We start from the raw sequence: 11,138 nt of genomic DNA, 5'->3' as shown, positions 1-11,138 counted from the left end.
CTTATCATATTTGTTCCTTGCTAATAATCACTTTGTATCTTCCTTGTAATCCTCCTAGATTATACTTTTCAATTCTCTTAATTTTTGTTTAGGTTAATACATCTTTTCTTACCTTCCAACTTGTGTATATGCACACTATATATATAAACTAGTATTGGTGTCCGGCTTCGCCCGTGCTACCTCTACTTATCATTAAATTTTTTTTTCACTAAATAAAATTACTTAAAGTTGCATAACCCATAAATTTATCATTAATATATTTTTCTATGGCATATCCTAAAATTACGATGAAATTAAAATTTTGAGACAAATTCACTACTCCCGCTATTAATATTTTACTCTTATTAATGAAACAATAGTAATAACATTTCACTATTTGCCCGTAATCATTGTTACTTTCACTACTCCCGCCGTAATTATTGTTGCTGTTACTACTGCTACATTAATATTGATAATTTCACTACTCCCGCCATAATTATTGTTACGTTCACTATTACCACATTAATATTGAGTATTTTACTACTCATGTTCTTGTTTCTACCACTTTTACTAATGTCGCTGATAATATTATTACTTTTACTATTCAAATGAGTGATTACTATCATATAACTATATCCAATGTTACTACAATTCTTTTCTTTACTGGCAAAATTACTTTTACTACTTAGGCATGCAATTTTAAGAGGATTATATATTTATATAAGTATATTACATATATGCATTAAATCAAATCGAAAGAATTATGCAATATTATATATTATGGAATCTAACCTGAATTATTTATAACCTACTTATTATATTTGTGTATGTTAAATAATTAACATCTCAATACATCTAATAAACTATAAAATTTAATAAAATTGCATAGATTTTAAATTTAATATATATGATGATAATAATTAATACCATAATTGTGCATATTTATACTAATTAATTATTTTATTTTAAGGAAATTGACCATCTTCTAGTTTTCTATAAATATTTAGGAAATTATCAAGCATCTTCTTTCTTTTAATCTCCTTGAAATTGACCATTTTAATTAATTATTTTATTTTAAGAAAATTGACCATCTTAATTAATTATTTTATTTTAAGGAAATTGACCATGTTTTAATCTCTTACAAATGTTTAGGAAAATTACCAAGCTTCTATATAATTTAATTTTAACCCAAACTATATAATATTTGCATTGAGATCCCTTAACCGGGTCCATCACACGGTGCTATTGATTTAAAACTATATACGGAGTAGTATAATTAATTTGTATAACTTTCTTTAATTACATTAAAGTCCCTTGTTTTCTGGATTTAATATATAATATTGATTGATAGTACATTCATTGCACTAATAATAAAATCATCACATTCAAAATCAATTCATTCTCGCTCTATCAAACGATATTAACAGAAGCCAATAAAGAAGTGAGTAAGAGGGAAGTCATTTCAGCCGAATTCGAAGGTAACAAACTGGTAAATTTCAATCCACATTCTTTCTTCATTTAAATTGGAAATTGAACCGGTGATTTATTAAAAATAATGTTCCTCTAAGGACAAACATAAGAATTATATCTAAATTCATCTAATTATAAGAAACATTGAGCAAAGAATTATAAAAACAACAGATTGAAAGAGCAAATAAAATGCATAAACCCCCCCGCCCCAAAAAAAAACGAAAGATTAGCGCTTGTACAATCAGTTCTGTCGATCAACCAAGGCCAACAAGAAGTCCTTGAAGTTTCCTAGGACACTGTGTTCGATTTCCTGCGATAAATGAATCCCGAATTTGTTGTGGTACTCAGCTTTGATCTCTGCCATGTTAATATGAGCTTGAGTTATAACAACTCGGGTTAAGGCCTCTTGGGTGAACTCATCAGCCCCCTTGTTGAGTGCTGCGTTCAAAGCCTGATGCAAGTAGAGTGAGTTTTTGGTATCAGTACATTTTCCAGAAAAATGATAGCATTGATCATCACATTACTAACTTTTGATTTCTTACCTCACTGAAATAGATCTCAGAACGGACAAAGCATTGGACCGCAACTTTCAAGCTCAAATGCTCGTGGAGATCCTGTAGACATGGACGTTTATATTAGTGTCGCAGTCAATCTCTACTTTTATTCTCCTTTCACTTAGTTTAATGCTGATTGGTTTGAACATAGGTACCGAGTACTGTCAGTGTGTTGATAACGCAAACATTGGCATAGAGTCTAAGACCGACTAGAATAAGAGAAATTGTTGAATACCTCATCAAGGTGTTTGCCAAAGAGTTCCTTGTAGTGCCTAAAAACAGCATTGAGGTGGACCTTGCTCCTTGTGGACAGGATTCTCACCACCTCCTCATCTTGAACAATTGCCTTCTTATCAGCAACCTTGATAGCATCATGAATAACTTTGGCCTCTGATTTAGCAATCTCATCGTTTAGACGAGGACCCTCATATCTATAAGAGCTCACTAGCGCCACCAATAGCTGTTCAATCACAATATTATACACATTAAACACTCATTGTCACAATATAAGTGATAAATTGTTGAAATAGCATTGGAGCGCATGTTGCTCACCTTACGATCCTGGCCAACCACAAGAGAGGCGACATCTTCTTCAACAGAATGATCAAAGAGGGAGTGATAGGCCCTCCTTGCACCCAAGAGTTCTTCAGATGATCGAGTGCAAGCCAGTTCAATAATGAGGCTATTACCCTCAGGGCCCTTGGCTAAGGCCTCTTTAAACAAGCGAGCGTCTCTCTCCCATGGATGCATAGTCCACATCACTATAGCACTCTGTTCACAAAAGTATTATTGTTTGAATCCGAATCCAACTAACCTAGGTACCTAGGACTGATACTCGGTATATACCTTGAATCGTAGAACTTCATGCCTGAGACGAGCAATCTCGTCCTGGTCCCACCGCTCAAACTGGCGTTCATCGGGTTGAAACAAGTGTGGAGACGACTTCCTGAAAGTATGTTTGTGTTCGTGTTGCCATTTCCCCAGGATTGATATGAATGCCGATTCATCAACTCCAAGTCCTTTACACATTGCTCACATATTCTCAACTTTTGTCCATATTTTCTCAAAATCAAACGTCACTCATTTTTACATTTTATTTAGAAAAATTAATGGTTATATACACTCGGAAATTAAATAAAAGTGATAAACTATCGTCTCTATCTTCAAAGTTTTTGTGTTGATTTATCATCAAAATAAATTAAATTGTGACTGAGAAATAGAATTGTGGGCGTAGCCATGTTGACAATTACGGAGTACCTCATTTAGTTTAGGGAATTATAAGGCCAAGAACGAAATATACCTTGCCACCCGAGAGTAGTGACAGGCGGGAAGTCTAGAAAGCATAGGCTTAGACTCGGGACATAAATACTCCACAAAATTGCTCATGGGGAATTGGAGAGGCTTAAACTTGGGTGAAACCTAAGTCTCTTGGAAATTTCACCCAAGTTTTTATCCCTAAAAACCACCCGGGGCGATTTCGCATTTTCACCCATTCAATATCTTAGCGACATTTCCACACTCGTTGTTTCTATTTATAATTATGGCTCCCCCAATATTTAGAAGTTATTAATTCATTAAATGATGACATTGTTATAAGTCAAAATTAAGATAACGCAACCTAAAAAGGTTACAAGGAAACGAATTAGTAACTGTAAAGTAATACCGAAAACGGATCATCCCCTGTTTGTCTGTTACTGCTGCATATTAATTATTCGTTACATTTTGCTAAATGTTCAAAAAGTCAAGGGATTAACTCATAATGTTCAAGTCAACTTTCACATTTCATCGCAAGGGATATGTTTAATGTTGAACCATAGATTAAAACAAGATCCTTAAGCAACGAAAAATATGACCTTTTTAGTTCAATTTTTAAGCTTTTTGAGCTCAAAAATTAGTAGTTCGCTCTCCTAAAACTCGCAACCTATATCTAACCAACCTAATTTCGAGTTTGAGCTCTGTCATTGCTTTTTACTAGGCGCCACAAAAATTGTAATTGCTTCAAACATAAAAAGACATCAAAAACTTAGAAATCATGCAAAATGGTTATGAAATTTAATTTAATTACTTATACTCTTAATATTGTAACATTATTATATAAAATGGCAAGTTTAAATGTTTAATAACACTGATATTTTTTGTGAAATTGAGATGACGGAAAGAAAAAACGAAAATAAGAAATGAAAAAAGGGTACCTGAGAAGGCCTTAGAGAGAGCTTGATGTTCATCATGGTGAGCCATTGTTAGTCCTTGACTTTGTCTTTGTTTCTGGTTTTGTTTATTAAAGGGGAAGTGGATGTGACTTATAAAATGTTGATGCCACGATTTTTATATGGTGTTACAAGGGTATCTATGTCATTTCCTTCTTTACTTTTATTGTTTAGCACACCTTCTTCCATTAATGACATGTAATTAAAATATTAGTAATTATTAGGGTCATTTTTGATTATTTTTTTCATAACATCTATAGAATAACCTAAATAAAAAATTAACTGTTATAACATATATATCATTTGTGGATGTCCGTTACGCATTTGAGAATAAAAATGATCAGTTTGCATAAATTATGATACTATAAAGTACATTGAAAAGATTTGTTAAGCACTTTAGAAGTCGACATTGTATATGCGGACAATTATACTTGTTCGTCATATAGTATATTTACTATAAAGTAAATACTTATAATGTAAGAGTATAGTTTAATTCCCTGAAGGAATATTGATCAATCTTGCTTGTATATATAAGACATCAATATGTGTCTTACGTCACATCATTTATCTTGCCGGATGGAAAATAAAATTATTTTGAGTTCATATGATATAACTAACTAGGAGATTAGCATGATGAGTATAGTCAACTAACAATGTAGCGTGTAAAAGTCAAATTATCGATACACAGTCAAATGAAAAAACGCCATGAATTATGGGCAAATGGAATGATATAAACTATTTTTAAAAATGTGACAATTAAGGCCATCCGGGTTCTCACTTTACCCGTTTTGATAAACCAGAAGTTTATCTTAGAAAAAGGATAATAACATGCTGAAAACTCTCTCATTTTGTTGTTAAATTAAGTGAATAGCGAGACGTACAAATAAGATTGAGTATGATTTTAATATTGGAGATCTTATTGATAAAATCATCTATTGTTGATATTGTAGAAGTGGCCAGAAGTCCACAAAAGAAAATAAAATTTCAGTGGTCGGAAGTTCACAAGTGCTATTTATGAAGCACACTTGATTTTCATATGGATGAAGCGATCTCTTTGCGGCATATTTATTTCAGCACATAAAAAAACCAACTGTTTAACGTTGAATTCACCATGTTTTGTTCTCCTTAGGAGAACTAGCTGGTTAAAATATATAAATGATTATATTGGATGTGTTTTACGGTGGATATGAATATTTATTACCCCTTAAATCTATCTAGAATGGATAGTTTTTACCACCTTAGGGGGAGATTGATATGAAAAGCTGGTAAAAACAAACAATACAGTTGATCCCCAATTGAACCTGAAGTTCAATGATTTATTTCAAAATGAAATACATCAAATAGAGGTTTAGAAAATAAGAATGATGGTTTATATTCATTTGGTTATGATGATGTATTTTGATACATACATACCAGCTTGATTACCTTATCTTATGGTGATACGTTTTATACATTGAAATCTTTGATTTGACTATAAATAGATTTGACTCAATCTGAAGCATATCAAATTATAGATTGGTCATTGAGAGTATATGTAATGAACATTGAGATTCTTGCCATATTGTACATAATTACAAATGAAGTGTACCATGATGCAGTCATATTCGGTTCACATATTAAAAGTTTCAAAAGAAAAATGGCAAGCATATATAGTTGGTACTCATAAAGAGTAATGAAACTTGAATGTCCCTGAAGTGACAAAGATACCTGAATGATAATAGATGGCCCATACAGAAAATATAATGGTACCACAAACATTGAGATTTAGATATCATTGAACAGTACTGGTAGTATCGAGAAATAAAGAAATTATATTGATACATTTATGAACCGATACATTTTCCGCGCGAAATTTAATGGACCATATAATGAGGATCTTGTATTTGAAAATGAAAGTCAATTGCAATCGTCGACACAATCGATGATCAGAAATGAGCTCATAGACATGAAGTCTATCTTGGACCTGAAGTTCATCCATGAACATGAACATAGACTCGAAGTCTATCTTGGACCTGAATTCTATTCACGATCATGAATATTGAAAAGAATATTGTACAGTTTACATTATTGAGTCGTCATCATCATGTGCATATAGAAAGTAAATTCATCATTTGCATATTATCTTCATATTTTTACATTATTGAATTATCATAGATCGAGTAATTTAGAACCTATGTAGACATCATATGCATGCACATGGTTGATATCTGTTCTCCAACAAGGATGAATGTATAAGTGGAGATATATACTCACATATTTAAGAACTCCGTGAAGGAGCCTATTATAATTATATCAATTGATAGTGTGGTTGATCAATTGAGTTTCCGCAGTAATTATGATTAAATATATGAACCTCTACGCAGTAATTGCGGATATTTAACATTAATGCTCTTAAATAGTTTATGTGAATTAAGTAAATATTATCTCAACCTGAAGTTTGAGAATCTATGAGAATTTACGTGATTATATACTTTTTGCTAAGAATGTAAAATAACTCTATGTTCCAGAAGTACCATAACGATTAAAAGAATAATGTAGTAAATATTTATATTCAGAATATCGATCTATAAGATCAGATGATTTAGCAAAGAAAATCACTGAAGATTTCAGACGACTTATTCAATGATCAAGTTGATTCTCAAGAAGAGAACAAACTAATTGATGACTACTACACTCTTTTTTCCTTCGACTAGGTTTTTTTTTTTCATTGGGTTTTTCCTATCAAGGTTTTTAACAAGGTAGCATATTAAGTTCATGAATACACTTTATGCATGGTTAATTGATGCTGATATGACATTTAGTGTAAGCCATTAAAGGTATGCTTACTAACGAGAATGGTCGAAATTATATCTAACTATAAGAGTCATCATATTATTTGAAGTACAGATTCAAGACTCGATATAAATCACCATTAGAGCTTTGAAGAAGTGTGACGATTGAAACGATCAGTGATTCCTATTGGTTGAAGATACCAAGTTATCAAATATGGATTTCAAAGACAATCTTTTTATCACAGCATTGATCAAGTCAGTAAAATTTAAGGATGTAATCATGAGGGGGAGTAAAATACGCGCTGCACTCTTTTTCCCTTAACCATGGTTTTATCCCACTGGGTTTTTCTGGTAAGGTTTTTAATGAGGCAACATCATATGCGTATTAGGAGACATTATACAGTTTTGATTGACGAACATCCAAGGGGGAGTCTTATAACATATATATCATTTGTGGATGTCCGTTACGCATTTAACATTGTATACGTTATTATTATATACTCCTACGTCAACAAAGAATAACTATAAATAGCATGTACGAAGCATCAAGATTAATACAATATGTCTTCCCTACATTCTCTTTCTCTATACCTATATTACTCTATATTTATCTTTATTCATAACATTAACATCAATTAAGTGTTGATTACTTCCTCTATTTAACTCTAAATCTTCTTATTTGACTTTTCGACACTATTTATGTATAGTCAGGTGGATGTGGATTCTTGTTTAATTTATTTTCATAAGTACAGTAAAAAAATAAATTTTGTACAACTAATGTGTAACTAATAATATTACAGTTGTAGTAATGCAAATAAATGGTTTATTTGAACTTAAATGAAAGGAATACTAAAAATGCATATGGGTTAGAGAACCAACCTTGAAGTGGACTCCGATAAACTGCATCTATGTTATTTCAACTCTATTTATCGGATTGATTGTGTATCCATGTCGATACGACACAACACAAATATGGTATGAATTTCATACCCGACAATTATTAGTCCAACGATTCTTTTAGGAGACCTGAGCTAGTCAAGCTTGCACCACGAGATATTTATATATAAGAAATTTGGTATTATATTTAATAATTTTAAATCATATATCAAACTTATTTCAATTATACTAAAAAGTAATATGGGAATATTTTGATTTTAGAAGAATTTTTTTGCTTTGAAGACGTGTCCTCGTAACTGTAACGTTATTTTAGGACAGAGTTCCGGTGCTTCAAAATTTATGTCATGCCAATTCCGACACTTGAATATGTGTCTGACACTCCTACCCGAATAAAAGTAACATAGGGATGAATAGACCTGGCAAAATTGACTAGGCCTAAATGATTTGATCCCAATAACCCGACCTAATACCCAAACTCAAGACAAAAGCTTGACTCGACCCAATACAACTCAACACAAATATTTATTCTTGGTTGTGGTTATGGAGACGGAAGGCGGTTGGGAAACCGTCTTCCGCTTGAATCGCCCCTTGGAGCTTCCCACTCCAAGGGGGATGTGCACATTAGTACTTGAGTTTTTGGAGGGACTCGTGTGGTTGAGGCACGACGTTTGGCAGGGGACTCGAGTCGCTCTCGGGTCCGGTACCACGGACGTGTTTCGAGTACCTTGTGTTGGTAGTGGCGTCATGGGCATGTCCCGGCCACCGGTATGTGGAGGTGAGTATGTTGGAGATTGATTATCATGCATTTCATACACTTGTCAAAAATACGGTTGAGTGTCTTAGCATTTACCACATGAGCATTTAGATTCCATCATTATGTTTATTGAGCATTTAAATTATTAAGCTAACACTTGGGTTTTAAACATCTGTGGTGAACCATATGGTATTTCCGCCCATATGGGGAGCAGTGTTGTCAGGTTAGCATGCTTGATACGAGGGCTTAGGGAGCGGTCTTCATTAGTTGTCACCACTCATGTTTATCTTAGTTTTTGACATTTAAACTCTACTCTTTTCGATTTGGTTGTATTAAATGGGATGGCATTTTATCCCTTAAACATGTAACTATTTAACTAACGATAACTTATCTATTTGAGTTTAATGTTAAGTACTTCTTTACTCGATTGTTCGCACTACAAGCTTGGGAAACCAAGTCTTGTGACGCCTCCATGCGTTGGGAATGTCTTGAGGAAGGGTCCCGACTTATGGGGGTGTTACATGAAGTATCGAAGATTGGTTGGACATCTAGTATAGTTGACTATCACACAGCCGGACTTGGTTTACGATGTGCATATCTTATCACAATTTTTTCATGAACCGAGGATTCAAGGAAGCAGCATTGGGAGGCAGCCATTAAAGTCGTGCGCTACATTAAAGGAAATCGGGGCAATGGTATAATATTGGACATAATCTCGGACTTACATCTCATGTTCAAAGTAAGGAGTGAATTGCGGACCTATTCACCAAAGCTCTCAATGGAGAAGCATTCGACTATCTACAAGGTAGGCAAGTTGCGCGACATTGGTCTATCAAGTGTTCCAACTTGAGGAGAGTGAAAGAATATGGTTGCGTTATTGTAATCTCGTTGTGATATTGATACCGTATCTTAGATATGATACTCTGTAAATTGTTTGTTACCTAAATTATAGCGTACGTAGTTAAGAAACCGTTTACTAGGGTTTGCAATGTATAGAAGATTGTATATCGTTCAATCATCAATAATATTAGACGGAAGATGATATGGATACACTGGTATGCGATTTTTTTGAATATTAGGCACAATTGCCTTCTTCAAACTTCTTTTTTTTTTTTTTTTTGAAAGAAAGGATCAATTCATTAATAAATAGTCATACGACATCTATAACATGTGTCAAATTTGACCGGATACAACTCGACTAGAACCAAATAAAATAAAATCGTGTTCAAAGAAAGATTTGTCAACTTGAATTGCTCCAAAGCACGTCCTCTATTATATCGCCGCAAACAGCTTTTCACAAGAGGATAATAGGATCTTGAGCCTTGACGAGAGACGATTTCATCTGACCAAATTGAGTGCAACCAACAAATCGACAACATATGTAATATCATATAACGATCCATTATGAAATTAAACTGATCTTCCGCATCTTCGCCATATGAGGAGCGACAAATGCGCTTTTATCTATATTTCCAATAGAACTAAAATTAACCTAGAAAAACAAGGACTGAAAAAACTCTGAAAATACAGACAGACAAACGGATCTCGCCAAAAGGGAGACTTCTATTGATTAATTCATAAAGTTTCATACTAAGAATTGATAAATAAAGCTTTTTGGGAGGTTTACCATCGGTCAATAGTCGATGGAAGCCCCAGATTTGATTGATGGAGGTTAGGTTCTTTTAGAGAGAAGAGGGAAAGATGTCTCTTCAAATTTCTTTTTTCAATATTAGAGAAAATGTCAATCTCCTATTACCATTTACCACAAGTTTATAAAGCCAAAACGTCAAAATTACTAGGAATCAGCCGAATCAACAAAAATAATGGTTTTAATGTCAAGGAGGCTGATTTATATCGACGACGTTTTAGTAAATATCGACGACGTTTTTCATAAAAAAGACGATGAATGCCCTTTTGACTTTATCTCTCTAAAAAAAATTCTCTGAAATTCAACTAAATAAAAAACAAAAAACAACAACAACAACAACAACAACAACAATTAACAATATGTCGGATCTCGATTCAACGGTATGTAAACAACTTAATCATTTGCTTAATTTTTCAATTTTTTTTTGCGCATCTTTCATTCTATTCGATAGTTGAATTAATTGACGTATTAACTTAATAGTAGCGAATGTTAGAATTTGTTGCGTAATCGAAAAAATGTCCCCGAAAGATGAACCATGGCCAAAGTTGGAAACCAACGTTGGACCCGGTCCAAACGTTGGAAACCAACGTTTGCCACGGACCAAACATTGATTTCCAACGTTTGGCCATGGTCCAACATTGGATTTCAACGTTTGGCCATGGTCCAACGTTGGATTTCAATGTTTGGCCGTGGTCAAACGTTGGAATTCAATGTTTGGCCGTGGTCAAATGTTGGATTTCGTTGTTTGGCCGTGGTCAAATGTTGATTTTCATTGTTTGGCCGCGGATTAAAGTTGTTTTCGTTGTTCGTCCGCGGTTGATCGATGGAAAGTAATGTTTTGCCGCGGTCGTTTATTGA

At 33.5% G+C, this 11,138-nt stretch overlaps 1 protein-coding gene across 1 annotated transcript; it reads right to left on the bottom strand.

The window, feature by feature from the left end:
• Positions 1 to 1,502: 1,502 nt before the first annotated feature.
• LOC141611760 (annexin D4) lies at positions 1,503 to 4,314 on the bottom strand. Its single transcript, XM_074430379.1, has 6 exons — positions 4,196 to 4,314; positions 2,850 to 3,022; positions 2,556 to 2,774; positions 2,239 to 2,463; positions 1,992 to 2,063; positions 1,503 to 1,900 (listed from the first exon to the last, which is right to left on the bottom strand). Exons 1-6 carry the CDS (start codon positions 4,239 to 4,241, stop codon positions 1,691 to 1,693), a joined length of 945 nt encoding a protein of 314 aa, XP_074286480.1. The 5' UTR covers positions 4,242 to 4,314; the 3' UTR covers positions 1,503 to 1,690.
• Positions 4,315 to 11,138: the final 6,824 nt, after the last annotated feature.

The sequence above is a fragment of the Silene latifolia genome, chromosome 11 (genome assembly GCF_048544455.1).
Source record: "Silene latifolia isolate original U9 population chromosome 11, ASM4854445v1, whole genome shotgun sequence".
Classification (NCBI taxonomy): domain Eukaryota; kingdom Viridiplantae; phylum Streptophyta; class Magnoliopsida; order Caryophyllales; family Caryophyllaceae; genus Silene; species Silene latifolia.
Note: the sequence above shows the minus strand (reverse complement) of the source record. Positions and strands in the feature narration are given on the sequence as shown.

What these genes read in the sequence shown, in the direction of transcription:
- LOC141611760 (XM_074430379.1), bottom strand. Translation starts at nt 4,241, where the DNA reads ATGGCTCACCATGATGAACATCAAGCTCTCTCTAAGGCCTTCTCAG. An exon ending in TGGTTGGCCAGGATCGTAAG is followed by an intron (nt 2,464 to 2,555) that starts GTGAGCAACATG and finishes GTGATTGAACAG; the next exon opens with CTATTGGTGGCGCTAGTGAG. An exon ending in TTGGCAAACACCTTGATGAG is followed by an intron (nt 2,064 to 2,238) that starts GTATTCAACAAT and finishes CCATGTCTACAG; the next exon opens with GATCTCCACGAGCATTTGAG.